This window comes from Populus euphratica, unplaced genomic scaffold (assembly GCF_000495115.2).
Source record: "Populus euphratica unplaced genomic scaffold, PopEup_1.0 scaffold332.1, whole genome shotgun sequence".
NCBI classification, from domain to species: Eukaryota; Viridiplantae; Streptophyta; class Magnoliopsida; order Malpighiales; family Salicaceae; genus Populus; species Populus euphratica.
In genome coordinates, this window is record NW_011500218.1 from 86,247 (window position 1) to 103,474 (window position 17,228).

The following is a 17,228-nucleotide window of genomic DNA, read 5'->3' on the forward strand; positions in this document are numbered from 1 at the left end:
GACTTTTTTCAATTTGATAAATAAAAGTGATATAGTAGTATCTTATTTGTATCAATAAAATCAAAACCTCAAAGGACATTACTTCCCAAACTTCAAAGAATAAAAGTTGAAAAAGAAGAGAATAGTGTAATACATATAAGCATACTAACTTATAAAGATACATATGCACACATTATAGGTTGGTTATTGATCTTATCCTAAGTATTGCATCTAACATTGTGGTGGCTTATTTTTTTTCCTTAAAGAAGAGTTATTTTTTAGAGGGAAAAATGGTCTAAAATATATGTGTGTATGGTATATAAAATAGTTATCATCTAGTATTATGGTCACTAAAAACTTTACTTAATTTTTAAAATTTTAAGGTAAGAGATTGATTATGCTAAATGGAAGACACTATTACCATAAAACATTTTACCTAAGGTAAGTTCCATTATTACTTATCTTTCATTCATAATAGCTTTATTGCGCCTAATCTAATAGTGATCAATCTATACAAGTAAGGATGAGTCTATTATAATAAGTTAAACCTAAGGTTTAAGTTTATTCCTTCTATGTTTGGGTCATGTTTTCGAGTTCTCATTACTACCATAATAATTATCGGTAAGGATTCATTCATTTTGATAATTATTAATGAACTAACATATCTAAAAACATATCTAACTGGTCCAATTATTCCTAATTGAGACCTGTAACCATTGATGGTCCTTTCTAATAATGTCAGTGAATGATTAAGATGAGCTTATGTTAGGCTTAATAAATCCAATCTTATACCTATAAGGGATGGTGCCAAACATTTTATTTATCATATGATGAAGATTGATTCTCATTTTGCTAAATAAAGTTTTATACCTTAATTTTAAACATTTAAATAGTGATATTTATAGGTTCATTTACTCAAGACTGAGATCTAGTGGTATGAATGACCTCTTATTGACTAAAAGTTTAACCATAACCTCTATGGATCTATCAGCCTTAGGGTGTGTTGATACTATAAACAATCACATTAATGGTTCAATTTTAGAATATTGTCCCTAATCAATATTTAGACATATTAGTTAGTGAAGACTCATGTATGCATAACCATTATCAGTGAACAATTATTTAAGGCCAAAATATTTACATTACACAAAAATATGCCACCTTAATACTCTTAATTGAAACCTAATAGTAATAATCTTTAAAGGTTCATTTACAATAGGAATCATTATTGGATATTTGATTTATGCATTGTAAAATAAGAATATTTGGTTTTAAGAGCTACATAACAAATGAATATTTGATGTTACAATTATAAGATGATGATGATATTTGTGTTGAGTATCTAGTTGAAGGAAAGACACTTGTGGTAAGGAGAGTATTGAAGATATATGTCAAGGTTGATGATTTGGAAGGTTAGAGGGAGAACATATTCCATGCAAGATATTATATTTATAGTAAGGATTGTAACTTAATTATAAATGGTGGTAGCTGTACTAATGTAACTAATACTAAATTGATAAGAAAGTTAAATTCTCATACTATCTAACATCTCATACCTTATAAACTATAGTGGTTGAAGGATGGTGGTGAAGTGAAATTGAATAAACAAGTCATTCTTTTTTTTTTAAAAAAAAAAGATGATACAAACTAAGCCAGGTTCGAATTTGGTCTTAAAATGTCTGCTAACTAGTTTTGTAAAATCAGGTATATCTCTTAAACTGTTTATTAAAATGAGCTAAAATTTTACAAGAAGATACTTGATACATAAAAATACATTTTGGTAAATGTTTAGGTTAAATAGAGCTCGAGAAGATATTTTTTTAGAATGTTGGTAAATGTTTAGGTTAAATAGAGCTCAAGAAGATATTTTTTTAGAATGTAAAAGTTACTAGATAAATCTTGTCAAATCTGCAAGACTGGACTTTTGTATGTTGTTTAAAACATATATGGAGTTATATGTGGCAGTTTGCTGCTATTTAAGTTTTAATAAAAACTAGAAATCTCAAACTTTCCAATCATATATGGTAGACTCAATGATTCATTTAAATAAAAAAGAATGATATGTTTAACATTGAATATTAATTTTTTAATTTGATTTTTTTTATTATTAGACATGGTTTATGAGTTTATTTTATTATTAGACTTATGTTAGTTGATTACTAGTTTACATCTATTAGCTTGAAACTTAAAATGGGTTAGTTAGAGAAGACTTTTATTTTTGTTATTGCAAATTTCAGCATCAAGTTGGAGAATAAATATGAGTTTTTATTTTGTTTTTTAATGGCAAATCAACCTTTTTTTGTATGGACAAAGATCATGTATTAACTTATCAAAAATTAACTGATTTCATGATGTCATTTACACACATAGGGTTCTTAGATACAAGATTATCTTTGTGTCCAAATCTTTTTTTTCCTATACATTTGGTTATTAAGTACATGATTATCTTTAGATCAAGGTTTATCGAACCTGATTTTTAGCTTTCTAGGTTGAGAGAGAAAGACAAAGGAGTTCGAGTTACACCGCATGTTCGCACTATTTTTTCTTAAAAAAATAATGTTTAGGTGCCACAAACAAATTTTAAAGAAAGAAGAAAAATACATGACTCGGCTTATAACCCTAATCGATCAAATACATAGGTTTAATCGATCAAATACATAGGTTTTATCTTAATGAGATGATAAAAAAAATGACAACAAAAGTAAATGGACAAAAATTGAAAAAAAAACTACGATAATATGAGAAAAAAAACCTTTTCATAAACTAGACAATAATGTTATTAAATTTCTAACCAATTAAATATGAAATAATAAAATTGGGTAAAAAAGAACAAAAAACTTATTTGAGTCAACCTATGTTAGCATAATAAACATTTGACTTGGGCAATAAGGGGTGAGCCAACTCGGGTTAATCTACTAACTTGAATTTCAAAAACAAAAAGGACCAATCTATAAATTTTGAAGGAGAAGAAAAAAAAAAACAAAAAAAAAAGGACTACTAGCGACAAACTACTCTATTATTGCTATCATTTGGCGCAACATCAGCAAAAGAACTTCTTGATGCTTCCAACAACATGATGGAAGAATATTATCTTTTATTGTAAATGTTATACATGCCGTTTAAAATACACAAGCACATTTTATATATCAACGTGTGATTAATACGTGCCATCAATTATTTTAATTTAATTGATAATTTATATATATAAAGAGATAATTTTTTTTATAAAATTATTAATAATAAAAAAATTAGAATGAAAAGACCAAAAAACCATTAGAATATCAACTATATTTTTTAATTTAAAGGAAAACTAGCCATTTTATTGTATTTTAAAAAAATAAAGAGGGAAATTATATCACTTTATTATGGTAAAATATTAAAAAAATATTTATATATCTGATAAAGTTTTGAATAGTTAATAAGATGGGGGAAAAGATTAAAATGCTCCAACACTAACCCAATGAATTCTTTTTAGTGAAATCATAATTAATAGAAAATAATAAATTGTGTGTAAAGTGAAATCACCTAAGGTTAGTTTTTGAAATAAAAACAATAATTTCTTGAGGTACATGTCCTTTATATTCCTGTACTTGTTTTTTAAGGCATCTAAATTAGCTTAAAAATCGCTCGGGAGTCTTTGGTTAATGTTTGGTATCAAATATATTCATGTCTGAACTCTTTTTTTTTTTATTAAAAATATGGTATTTTTTTTAAAACATATATTTTTAATAAAAATATGTTAATATATATATATTTTTAAATTTATTGTTTAATATAACACATTAAAATAATTCACAAATATTTGAAAAATTAATTCGTAGCTTAAAAATATCCATTTGCGTCCATATATATATATATATATATATATAGTTTGAAGGAAACACATTTGATATTTCGCCAAAAAAATGCAATATTGATCCAAAGTTCGTTTATTTTGTTGAAGAGTGCCCATTTTTAGTTTTCAAGAAAAGAAGAAACACCATTTTGATAATTTAGTTTTTAGATGGCGGGTTGCAAGGCAAATCCAGCGGTTTCAGAGGAAATACTGCCTAATTTGCTAAAGAATACGCCGTCAAATATCGCAAGATTGGAGGATGTGATCGAGAATTGTAAAGGTCGTCAAAAGTATCTTGCACAAACTAGAAGTCCATCTGATGGTGGTGATGTTAGGTGGTATTTCTGTAAGGTGCCTTTGGCAGAGAATGGTGAGTAGGCTTTTAGCTTTTTTTTAGTCAATTTATTCACGTTTTGTTGTTTGCTAGTGCTTGCTTTGTTTGATGTTAATTAATTTGCCTTGGTTTATGATAACAGCAGAAAAGGGTAATAATGCTTTCTAGAATTGGAAAATTTCCATTTTCAGTGCATTTTAATTTCTAAGATTCTACTTATTATGTATAAAAAAAGTACTTGTGATTATGGTTTGCTTGTTTTTTTTTTTTTAATTTCTTTGCTTTGCTTGGTTCCAAAATGCTTCGTTTGACCTAAACACATGGAATTTGATGCTTGGCACAATATTCCTTCATCCCTATTAGATTGTGCTAATTTATGAGAAGAAAGAACTAAAATTTGATGCTTGGCTTAATATTCCTTCATCCCTATTAGATTGTGCTAATTTATGAGAAGAAAGAACTAACTTGCTAATTTATGAAGGGAAAGGAAAAAGGAAAAAAAGCTCTCATTTTTCTTTTTGGTGTTTCTGCAGAGTTAGCTGCCTCAGTCCCGCTCACTGAGATAGTGGGAAAGAGCGACTATTTTCGTTTTGGTATGAGGGATTCTCTTGCAATAGAAGCATCTTTCTTGCAGGTCATTTTAGATGCTTATTTGTTGGTTTGCTGTTCAAGCACCCCCATTTTATGTGCATCTGGGACTGCAAGATTCTGTATGAGAATTTTTTATTGAAAACAAAACAAGCTTCTATTCGCACATTCATTATGTTGTGGATATAAAATGTAATGTTGACGATTAGGGTTTGTTTGGTAGTGTAGTGAAATGTGGTTGAAACTGTGTTTTGCCCCAACCATAGTTTTGAAAGTGTTTAGTTAATCAACACAATCCATAGTCTTGCATGGATCCTACTGAAAGCTTTCTTTTGAAACCTTGATTACAAAAAAGCTATAATTTGTAGTTTTTCTTAAACCTACCTTTTCAAACCGTAAAAGCTACCACAATGCCAAACACACACTCAATACATAGTTATAGTATGTATACAAGGCAATGGAACCTGATTTCATGCCTGATGGTGCAATCATTTTTTTTTTCCAATTTTGATTTTGTGATTCACAGAGAGAAGAAGAGTTGCTCACTAGTTGGTGGAAAGAGTATGCAGAATGTAGCGAAGGCCCAGTGGGTTGGCCTACCACCAGTAAGAAGTTCAATACACTAGAAAATGCTGATTCTCCAGAGGGTGGACGAGCAGCTCAACTACATGAAGTGGAAGAGGAGAGAGTAGGTGTGCCTGTCAAGGGAGGACTCTATGAGGTATGCAAGGCCATATGTTTTTCACTGAAGTTTTAAGTAAGAATTTCCAGCGTTAGTGCATTGTGTGTGGTGGGAAAACTGTCATTAGAATTCCATTGCAGCATTCTGCTCTGGCTGTTTGCTTTTTGTTAACTTGTTTCAGAACTCAGGTTTGAGTTCCTGCTGTATCAATTTTTCAGAACATCTCCGTGGTTCCATCAGTTTTTGTGTCTTGTACATCTTATTCATTTGTTAAAAAAAAGGGATCATATTTGAATTTCTTCCCAGATCAGTTTCGAAAAGAGTATCAATAGTTGACAGAAAATTTTAGCAAACATGTTGCTTTCAAGAAGGATAAGGAAGGACAGTTTGGTTATGGAGCTGCCTGTTTATCCATCTTTGCTGAGACTTGTATTGTTAACATGCATTTGAGTATGTAAACATGATTTTTTTGTTGCACATTATTCTTACACTTTTTTTTGGGTGTCATCCATAAAAATTTCCTATTGACACTGTCAAAAACTGGCATGGTGTCATTATGCAGGTAGATCTGGTGAAGAGACATTGTTTTCCTGTTTATTGGAATGGAGAAAATCGGCGTGTTTTGAGAGGTCATTGGTTTGCTCGTAAAGGAGGCTTGGATTGGCTCCCTCTTCGAGAGGATGTAGCTGAACAGTTAGAGATTGCATACCGGAGCCAGGTTTGCACTATCACTAACATCTATTCCTTTGATCCACGGTATTTCCAATAATGGATGGCTATTCCTTGTCAGAAATTGTTGTTTATGTCAAGTAAATTTGCTTGATAGTTTGAAAAGTACTTGGTTAGAATCTTGCTGGAGTTGCATTATCTACTTTGGAAATGCATAGTTTAGGCTTGTAGTGTTCTTTATGCATTTTACTTCTTGCTATTATGAAGGTCGTTCTCTCTTCAACTTTGGACTTGTCTTTAGGTTTGGCACCGAAGGATGTTTCAACCATCAGGCCTTTTTGCAGCCCGTGTTGATCTGCAAGGCTCTACACTGGTATTTGTATCGTTTTCCAAGAAAGGATATTTATCTTTTTATTTCTTGTTATCTAGTGCAGCATATGATGCATAACAAACATGGTTGATTCTGAATGTAGGGACTTCATGCCCTTTTTACGGGAGAAGATGATACTTGGGAGGCTTGGCTCAACATTGATGCTTCTGGTTTTTCTAATATTGTTAGCTTGAGTGGGAATGAAATCAAGTTAAGGCGTGGTTACTCTGCATCTCACTCAGCTAAACCAACCCAGGTGTATTTCTATACTTTGTTCTGATACTAGTTTGGTATTTGTATAATTCTTCTGGTTTCTGAAACAGTTTCTGAAAATTTTTTATGTGAAAAATACTTCTATAACAAATTTAGGAACAAAAAGGGAGATGCATTACTCAATTCTATAATTTAACCATCATTATGACCATTCTTTTGTGATCATCAACAAATGACCACAGTTACACCAATGACACTGCCAACATTACTTCTCCTGCTGCCACTGCTAATCATTGATAACCTTAAGTAGATCATATTCATTATTCTTGTGCTTTTCTTGTCTTATAAACAAGGCTAATTATCCAGCTTACTTTACTATGACATGATGCCTGATATGCTAATAATTTTTAATTGGTATGATAAGGGGCTGCATTTCTTGTGGCTGATGGAAGTTAACAACTAATTGTCTCTCCTGTTAACAATAATCAATTATTCATTATTCTTGTGCTTTTCCTGTCTTATAAACCGGGCTATTTATCCAGCTTACTTTACTATGACATGATGCCTGATATGCTAATAATTTTTAATTGGTATGATAAGGGGCTGCATTTCTTGTGGCTGATGGAAGTTAACAACTAATTGTCTCTCCTGTTAATGGTTATTTTCTTGTACTTCAGGATGAACTACGACAGCGGAAGGAGGAGGAAATGGATGATTACTGCTCACAGGTATTCACTATTTAGTTCTGCAAGTTGTATTGGACAGTTTGTCTGTATATCACAAATACATGATGCACACATGATCTTTCCTTGGTAATGTTCAGTTTCTTGATGTGTTTATCAATTATGCATCTTAATCAACAAATTACAAACAATATGATTAGGAGAATGGCTACATATGACTTGCTCGAACTCCTTTTTTGGTTTTATATTTCCTGTCTTGTGTAAAGTGGAAAAAAATGTGGTGGCAAAATGTGGTAGATTTACCCAGTTAAAGTATGCATTTCATTCAGATTTGCCTTTCTCTGTCTCCATAATTTGCTGTAAAATAAATACTTATGATTTTGCATCATGCATTTGACTCTCTCATTTAACATCTTTCTGCAATAAGTTTGAAATAAACTTGTTGATAGCTAGGGTTTTAATCTTGTATTCTTGGTCTAGGTCCCTGTTCAACATGTGGTTTTTATGGTTCATGGTATTGGCCAAAGATTGGAGAAGTCCAATCTTGTTGATGATGTTGGAAACTTCCGCCATATCACCGCGAGTCTTGCTGAACAACATCTTACTTCACACCAACGAGGTGCTCAACGAGTTCTTTTCATTCCATGCCAGGTAAATTAAATAATACTGTCATCGCAAATTCAGTCTGTCTTATAAGGTCCAAAGTTTTGGGACAATGTTACTTGTATGTTTGTGTCCATGTTGAATATTGTTGATCTCAGGAATTATTTTCAAGGAGGCATCTATTAGTATGTTTATATCCAAGTTAAATACGGTCAATTTCCAACAAATTATACCTAAAAGATTCTAAATTGTGATGTTTGTACATTTGGCATTCACCATGCATAAGATCATTTTGTAAATCTATTTTATCTTGCACATTGGCTTTTCAAAGTGGACAGCTAAAATGAACTTCTCAAAAGAGAAAAATTAAATTGTCCTTCTGGGATGACATACTTTTGTGTTTAGCCTTTGATTAACTATTTATCTATTTGTGTTGTTTGACTCCCCTGTGAAGAGGTGATGAATGGAGACTTTGTCTCGTTTTATTTTCTTAATAAATTTATCATAATGATTTAATATGAATGGAAAGATGTTGGGCAAGGCTGTCTATTGTATTGGCCTTTTCCATCCCCCCCCCCCGTCCTTGAAGAAAATGAAGTGAATATGATAATAGCATTTGAACATTCAGGTTTACATTAGCTGAATGGTGTATGGTTGCTTCTCTATTTCATAAACTAGGACTGCTTCTGAAAAGTGTTAGTCTTGGAATTGCATTGGATTATTAGCAAAAAATTATTAATTTTTTCGGGGTCTTTTTAGGGTCAGAAGCTTGCAATTATTTACCAAAAACTTCTTAATCTGAGTACCAATTTGTGATAAAAAATATCAATTTTTATTTATTTATTCACTAAAACCAAAGCATGTTTGGGTTTGGGTTTTGGTTGCACTCAAACTATATGGCAGAAGTAAGGGAGATTGGGGGGAGTGCTTGTATAGGGTTTATGGATGGATGGTTGCATCGTACTTTCCGTAGAAACTATAGGGCATGCTAGAAATGGACTTTATGTGCTGTACAATTTGATTTCACATAAGTTAGTCACAAACTTCTTTAAAAATTCTATTGCATGTCTTCCTGTCTGCTTCTCATATTGCACACTCCTTTTTGCTTTTGTAGTGGAGAAAGGGCTTGAAGCTTAGTGGTGAAGCTGCGGTTGAAAAGATTACTTTAGATGGTGTACGTGGTTTGCGAGTTATGCTGAGTGCAACAGTTCATGATGTATTGTACTACATGAGCCCCATCTATTGTCAAGACATTATTAATTCGGTACTGCATATTTGATCCTTCAATTTTTTCTTCCTTTTAATTGCTAATTACCTTGCAATGAAGGCTAATTATAAAGAATCATCCTTGGGTTCTGTTGTGAATGGAGATGCCATCTTCACATATGTCCACCAGAATGGATATTCAACTTCTATTATTTACTTGTCCATATTGAATGCTTTCTCCTTCCAACAAAAAAGAGAAAAATAAAAGGAATAAATGAGAAAGCACACAAAAGCTCTTCATGTTGACACAACTTTTTTCTGATTATTAGTGAAGTAATTTTATGCATGCGATGAATGGATGAATTTGGGAAAGAGCTGTCTTAAGAGAATCTTGACTTACCTGTCTCCTTTGAAAGCACTTTCATCTTTCATGGGTCTCTGATGTTATGATCTCAATTTTCATGCTCTTGGATTTTCAACTGGAGTTATAATAACAATTGGGTAAAATAATTTTTTCCCTGAAACATGAAACAAAAGAAGTCACAACATTTTCAAGACAACCATGAAGAATGCTAGCTTACATTAAGTTGCGTTATCTATTCTATTTTAAATTCAAGAACTAAATTTTATCTCTAATGTCAAGTATAGAATAATTCAGACATAAAATTACACATCATAAACAATTACCCTAAGTAGTTAATCTTGAAATTAGAATTAAGGGTAACTTAAGTAGTTATAAATTTAGTCTTTTTTTCCTGTATGTGTGTGGTTCTACACAAGGAAACATGAGATATACATCTCTATTGAAGATAAAAAAAAAAAAGGAATGGAAGGAAGAAGTTAGGAAAATGCTTTTTTCCAGAAGAAATGGTGTGCGCAGGATGGTTCATATTAAAAAATTCCAGACATTAACAACTAGGAAAATGATATCAAAATTTGGTAAATTAATAAAGTGAAACAAGTTAGCTTTGAGGCATACTTGAGTTGGAAGCTGTGTTGAGACAGCGTCTAGGAAGTGGTAGTGGTTAGAGCTGATGGCATTCTTTTCCTTCTGATAGTAAAAGATAGCTTCCTTTCCCTTTGCATACCAGCTGAAGAGACACTAGTCACCTATAGCAAAGCACCCTACGAATACAATGTTTATCCCATATAAAAAGGAAAGGAAGCTGCTCATCTTGAAATATTCTTGACTTCATTCAAACCAGATGCACAAAATAGCAGGACTATTGCATGTCACCTCAACACACTACCTACATAATTACCAAACCCCAGAAATCTGATTGAGAGTAAATCTTCCAGGTTTTTAGCATGGATGGAATTGCAACAGCAATAGTGGTTTGTGTGTGAGATGGTGTCTACAGTAATGACAGGACATGGAAGTGACAAATTATACTTGTCTGCCTTTTGCAATGGTATAGAACTTGTAACTTCTAGTAATGCCACTAGTAGCATCCATAAGTTACCATTCTACTAAGGCTGCAAAAAGTGAAATGGAATGGTTTATGAGATGGTTTGATTTTGTGAATAAATCTGTTGCACCCCCATTATCATCAAAATTACTACCAGAGAAGATTGTGGGTGATGAGAACATGAGTTGAATTGAGAATGTTTGGATTGGTGATTTCCTATGATTCATAATATAATTCCCTATTAGAGAAGCATGGCAAATAGAAGAAAATGGCAACTGAGGATAAATCTAACTAACTTTTGCAGGTACCCTAAATATTGTTGAAGCCATATCTTAGCTTTTTAGTAGTAGCTAATTTTAATTCCTGATTGATGCTAGTTCTTCATTAAAATAGCAAGGTTCTTTTGGAAAATGTATGTTATTGAGTACTTTTATTTTATTCCTTTCATCTCTTCAACCAATTTGTTTGGAAAAAATGGTTTTTTATTTATTTCACAGAGGCCAAAGTTGAAAGTTTAAAGCAATTCGGTCTCCGTTACAATTATGTTTCGAGGTTGAATTGATTGGTATCACTTTGCTCCAGGTATCAAACCAATTAAACCACCTGTACTTGAAGTTTCTTAAGCGGAATCCTGGTTATGATGGAAAGGTATAAGCTCTTTGAGCAAATGCTCTGTTTCTTCATCAAGCTATAATCTTGATTTCCACTGAACAGTCTCAATAGTACACTAACATTTATCCAGGTTTCGATATATGGTCATTCATTGGGAAGTGTCCTCTCATATGACATCCTGTGCCATCAAGAGAATCTGTCTTCTCCATTCCCAATGGATTGGATGTATAACGAACATCATAGGAGTCAAGAATCTTCCCTTGATATGAAGCATGACTTGACCAATCTGGAGGGTAACAATTCCAACGTGGTCAGTGAAGCCAAGGACATTGTGGATCCTGTTGATGAAGAAATGATGACTGCACGATCAGCTTTATTACAAGAGGATGGGTGTGCTCATGATTTTTCCTCAATCTTGAGTCCTCATGTGTCAGATTTGGATGAAACTTCATCAGATTCAAATTTTAAGCAAATGGGTGGAAAAGAAAGTCTCCATGAATTTGTTCATGACTCCAGTAATGTGTTCTCTCAGGAAAGAGATCTTGTATGTGAAGGTACAGAAATGAAGTTAGAAGACCCAATGAGTGGTGTGGACAATATGGAAGTGGAAGGCAGTGAAGACACCGGCAATAAGGAAAAAGAAATTAATATGCTGATGGAAGAGGTCTGCATTTTAGATATTTCATATTCTTTAGAATTTATCTTGTTTGGGTTTTCAATATGACTTTATATTCTGTTTTACAGATCAATTCCTTAAAAGCTAAAATAGCAGAATTGGAATCCAAGTGTGGTGGTGCAAATGCAAATGGTAGGGTGTGCATCAAATCACATAATTTATTTGCATCTTAGGTTAAGGCACTCTCATGTTTTGGCATATCTGGATTTTATGTGTCAAACAGAAAGGGGAAAGGCTACTGAAAACATGCCAAAGCAACCCATATCTGAGACGTTGGCACTTGGACAAGATGAAGCAGCAAGGAGTTATACCCCTTGTATAAAGTACACAAAACTTGAATTCAAGGTACACAAATTCTTGTTCAGTCTATTTGTAATTTTCTTTTATCTTTATGTTGTGGTGGTATACTAGTTTTTGCCAACTCTACATTTGATAGAATTTCAAATTCAGATGGTAGAAGGGAGAATTGTTAGAAATTTCTCATTTTAGTTGAGACTACAAAAAATACCTGATAGATCATGCCATTAATTTTATTTGAATGCTCATATATCAGGTAGACACATTCTTTGCTGTTGGATCTCCTCTTGGAGTCTTTCTTTCTCTTCGCAACATTCGGATTGGAATCGGTAATGCTTGAAATAGCATGTCTTATTTTCAACATTGACTTTGAATTGTCATTTAATACTTGAAATAGCACTTCTTATTTTCAAAATCTTGTTTTAATATTTATTTTTCTTCAATTTCCCAGGTAAAGGGCAAAAATATTGGGCAGAGGAAAATATCAGTGAAGAGATGCCAGCATGTAGTCAAATGTTCAATATTTTTCACCCATTTGATCCTGTAGCATATAGGTTTGCCTTTCCCATCAATTTTCATTTCTAAGACATTTATATTTTGTTTTTTCACATGTGAAATAGTAGTTATCCTATTGCAACGGAACATGTGCAGAAAGATCTTGGGATGAACTTTTGATTTGTTTATATTTGTTTTGAACTGGGAGAAGTATCAGACAGCTTCTTCTCTTCTTCCCTTGCCACGCACAAAAAGCCAGCTTCTCTATGCCTACACTATTTACACTTCCTATACTTTTTTGTGCACTTTAGCCTCGTGTGCTCATGTCCACCTTTTTATATGGTGTTTGTTTGGTGGTATCTCCTTAATTTGGTACAAATTATAAAAGCCTTTTCAAATTCTTATACAGAATAGAACCTCTAGTCTGTAAAGAATTTATCAGCAAGCGCCCAGTTATTATTCCTTACCACAAAGGTGGAAGAAGGTTGCACATTGGGTTTCAGGTAAGGTTCTTAAGAAAATAATTTTTGGATAAAAGGGGACTTCCACCATCCTATGTTTTTATCTGTTCATTTATTCTTCTGGTGTGTTCATACTCTGTTACACAGGAGCTAACTGAAGATTTAGCTGGTCGTTCTCAAGCAATAATGAATCATCTAAACTTTGTAAAGGTAATAAGCTCTGTAAGATTTCCCAAGGTTATCTCCTTTTGTTCGCATGAAGTATCTTGTGCACATACCACACACTTCTTTCAATAATTTATTACTTAACTGAGGAAAAAGTTAAAAAGGATTGTTAAATGATTCTGGCATTAAGGATTCTCAAGTTGCATGTCTCTTGGTTTGAAAGACTTCGCTTTACCTTTGAATGTGTTAAATATAAAATTCCCACTCTAAACTTCGCCCTAAGTTTAATTCTGAGCCTTCTCAGGCACTCCCTCTCTCCCAAGCGAGGACTGAATCCAAGCCCTAATTCTCCTTGCTTTGCTGAGTATCTACTACATGCCCTTTGGTAATATCTTAGACAGGTAGATGGACTCAATGAGACCTACATGAGCAATGACACTCACAATGAACACATGTGTGCGCTCAATATTTAGCTTGCTATTTAGGAATACTTGTGCATTGAAGTGTGGCTTGATCTGTTAGTTTTTCATTATGGATTCACTGTTCAGCTTGGGTTTGTGCTGGATGAATTGGTCCATATTTCACAAGAAAATTAGTGACTCATACCTTATATACATGTTTCATGCCTGCTTTCTCTTTATGTTTGAGGAAATGCTGAAGGCATAGCTCTAAATATTTTAGTATTTAAACAGGGTAAGGTGCTTACAGTTTGCCAATCAAGGATTGCATACAGTGAAGAAGGTAGAGAAATTTTCTTTGTTTTCATCATGTAACTTCTCTTACAATTTCTTTATATCATCTGCTTCCCTTATTTCTTTCCCCACACCAGCCCCGCACCCCCCTTCTACAAACCAGGAAAGAAAGGATATCCCTTCCTAAAAAACTGTTTATAATCTCATTGAGAACTTCTATATTTTTTGCTCATTGACCATTTGTTATTTGTGTTTTAGAAGAAAATTCCCTTGAAAAAGAAGAGAGAACATATGGCTCAATGATGATGGAGAGGCTAACTGGAAGTGAAGGACGAATAGACCACATACTTCAAGTGCGTGGCAGTACATTTTCTTGTTTTTGTTTAAAGCTGCACCATTATTTCACTCCCTTGTTGAAAATGCTTTTTGCGTGAACATTTCTTTGACCAAAACTCTTTTGTACAATTGTCACATGTGAGTGCATACGCATATGCAGTTGAGCATGGTCTGCATCATTAATGCATATGCTTTTAAAAAATATGGGACAATTGTTTATACCCATCACCAGTCTCGCGTGACTACTAAATAGAAAAAAGGAACAAAATTGTTCATGGGAATGTGGTTATCTACTTTTGACATTCAATGGCGTATAGATTCTCTTAATATGCACCATCTGGCTTCCAGTTCTGCATATAACATGGAATGTTTCCTGTTATTCCATTATCGGTGAGAGCTTAGTGTGTCTTCTTTTTTTATTTTTAATTTTCTTTATCAATGAAGATATTTGTATTGTATTCCGACATCCACCAACATAACAGGTTGTCCACCAATATAACAGGTTTAGAGATGCATTCTTTAACAATGAAGTTGTTTGCATCTTATACTGGCATTTACTAATATAATAGGTTTAGAGATGCATTGGCTACTATCTATTAGTTATTAGCTAATTTTTCTATCATGATAATGTGCTGTTTTCATACAATAGATGAAGTCTACATAGCTCAAGCCCCAGATAATCTGAATTACCACAAGCAATAAAAATGATATTTGCATTTTGGTGAAGTACGGATTTATGTTTTTGTTCATCGTTCCATGTGGTATTGGTGCTAGCACTAGTATAATTTGGTAGAACTGCTGTAATGCATTGGTACTAGCGATAGAATGAGATGTGGTGTCATCTACAGTTCAACAACAGAAATTGATACGGGTAGTGTCTTTCCACATCATAATAGTAATTCCACAGGTGCTGATGGGGATATGGGGAAGAGGTTTGCGCTTCTGTTAGTTTCTGACATGACCACTTCATAAATTGTCACCAAACAGATGTCCCAAAGATTTTCCTGTTAATTGGTAATTTTTTTGGGGCAGGGATACAATTTATTCCTAACAAAGAACAGTTTGTCCTAGTTGCTTACTTTGTACAGGATTTTAGTTTTCCCAGGTATCATAATTGTCAACCCATTTCTGATTCCCTCCCTAACCTTTGTTTGTGTGGTAACCATGCAGGATAAAACTTTTAAGCATCCATATCTGCAAGCCATTGGAGCGCACACGTAAATTCCTTGAACTCTGAGATCAAGATCTTTTATGAATTGAGGTCCAGGATTTGTTTGGTTTCCATGGAGCAGAATCTGCAAATTATTTTCTTATAAAATTGGTCATGCTTGTTGAACTTATTGGGGATATTTTGACTATTAAATCTTGCTGTTAAAAACTTCAGACTGTTTACCTGGTTATGCTCACAGGAAGACCCAGACTTGTTAATTAAAATTGATGTTCCTGTAAGGTGCTGTGCATGTATCATTGAAATGCGACATTTGTTGTCCATGTATCATTGAAGTGTTTTGCTGCCATATCCCTGTTGAGAATATAATGCTTTTCTGGATGGGGATGCATTACATGCATTAGCAGGTTGTTTTCTCTCTCCAAAGAGGTTTCTTGAAGGATGTAGCATGACTCTTGCTTGTAGTTGCCTTGTCATTTCATGTCTCAGTTTAATTTTAATTTTTTGCTTTTAATTGTTATGTATTGCTAGTCTGCTCTTCATTTTGTTGCAGGTAAGAAGATGCTAGTTCTGTTTTTAATTGATAAATCATGACGTGCAGGAACTATTGGAGGGATCATGACACTGTACTCTTCATTTTAAAACACTTGTATAGGGAGATACCTGAAGACCCCATCTTACCTACAGAATCTAATGGAGGCACCTCAAAATATAAGATTGGTTCCACAGGCTGGTATGATAACAGTGAGGCTGCTGAGGAGGAACTTCCTTTGACATTCTCTGACAGAATGATGGCTAGAAACTTCTCGAGGAAAGCAAAGAAATATATGAAAAACCCTTGAGTACTGACTGAAGTTCTTGTTGCGGCATGTCAGATGCAGATGCAGATGCAGATGCAGATGCATACAACAGGGCTTCTCCTTATTGTTTACGTCAAGTGTCTTTGCACCAACTGCATCATCAGACTTGGGGGGCGGAGCATGATTCTAATGCAGCTTCAAAGATTTTAGAATGAAGTTGATGTGGAATCGAAGGCGTTGCATGCAGATGTTAGTTATAGGGTAGTTGCTCGACCATACTTTGACACCGCAGATTTTTTGTTTTATGCTTATTATGTACATAAAAAAAGAATTCTGGCTCGTGAAAATGTATTTTGTAAAAACTGGAAAAATGTACAGTATGATAGAACTGTGTACTACTGGTTGTAACTACTGTAACATGTTTACATCAACTTTCTTCCTGACAGCAAAAGCAATGTCAATCAAGGTGACTTGCATCATATCCGAGTTCGTTTTATATAATTTGCATACCTTAGAAAGGTGATTTCAAATTTTAGGGATGACCAAGCTAGATTTTGTGCTGGGTTTAAATCTTTTGGTCCAAGTTTCCTGGTGGTCTTGAATACTTCAATTAATTTAAGTCTCATCGAGGCAATACCATCCCGACTGCATCTACCGGCCTGGCCTCATCTTCAGGTGCAAGAGCGGAACTTTTTGGATTCGATTCGAAAACAGTCTTTACGACTGTAGGATTTATTTCTGCCCAAGGAAAGCTTGGAATTTCTTAATATGGTTAATTTTGTAAGAGAATTCTTGGTGATTGGAAGGACTGGAGGAGCAATTCAATGGTAAAGGGTGGAATTTACCTTTTTAAGACTAGATACCTAGATCAATGGAACTACAATTAGGTATTTGCCTTTTAGCATATCCCATGTCCCCGCTTTCCGTAGCATTTTCCTTAGGTCTGTTGCGGGTG

The 17,228-nt window shown here is 33.6% G+C and overlaps 1 protein-coding gene across 5 annotated transcripts; it reads left to right on the top strand.

Moving 5' to 3' along the window:
• The first annotated feature begins 3,851 nt into the window (after positions 1–3,851).
• On the top strand, positions 3,852–16,752 carry LOC105112252 (phospholipase SGR2-like). 5 transcript variants are annotated; one of them, XM_011007882.1, is made up of 21 exons: positions 3,852–4,184; positions 4,682–4,782; positions 5,263–5,457; positions 5,981–6,136; positions 6,389–6,460; positions 6,561–6,713; positions 7,348–7,398; positions 7,834–8,004; positions 9,071–9,220; positions 11,124–11,219; positions 11,314–11,847; positions 11,928–11,991; positions 12,083–12,204; positions 12,413–12,485; positions 12,608–12,710; positions 13,061–13,154; positions 13,260–13,322; positions 13,970–14,018; positions 14,225–14,322; positions 15,476–15,522; positions 16,075–16,752. In XM_011007882.1, exons 1-21 carry the CDS (start codon positions 3,983–3,985, stop codon positions 16,313–16,315), a joined length of 2,835 nt encoding a protein of 944 aa, XP_011006184.1. In that variant the 5' UTR covers positions 3,852–3,982; the 3' UTR covers positions 16,316–16,752. The 5 variants fall into 5 exon arrangements, with proteins under 5 accessions (XP_011006184.1, XP_011006185.1, XP_011006186.1 ...); XM_011007883.1 differs by having other exon boundaries at positions 11,154–11,219; XM_011007884.1 differs by having other exon boundaries at positions 11,154–11,219; positions 14,228–14,322.
• The last annotated feature ends 476 nt before the right edge of the window (positions 16,753–17,228 follow it).

Excerpts from the sequence above, each read along its gene's own strand:
- LOC105112252 (XM_011007882.1), top strand. The coding sequence starts at position 3,983 with ATGGCGGGTTGCAAGGCAAATCCAGCGGTTTCAGAGGAAATACTGCCT. Across the intron at positions 11,848-11,927 it reads TTAATATGCTGATGGAAGAG|ATCAATTCCTTAAAAGCTAA; the intron begins GTCTGCATTTTA and ends TCTGTTTTACAG. Across the intron at positions 13,155-13,259 it reads GGTTGCACATTGGGTTTCAG|GAGCTAACTGAAGATTTAGC; the intron begins GTAAGGTTCTTA and ends TCTGTTACACAG.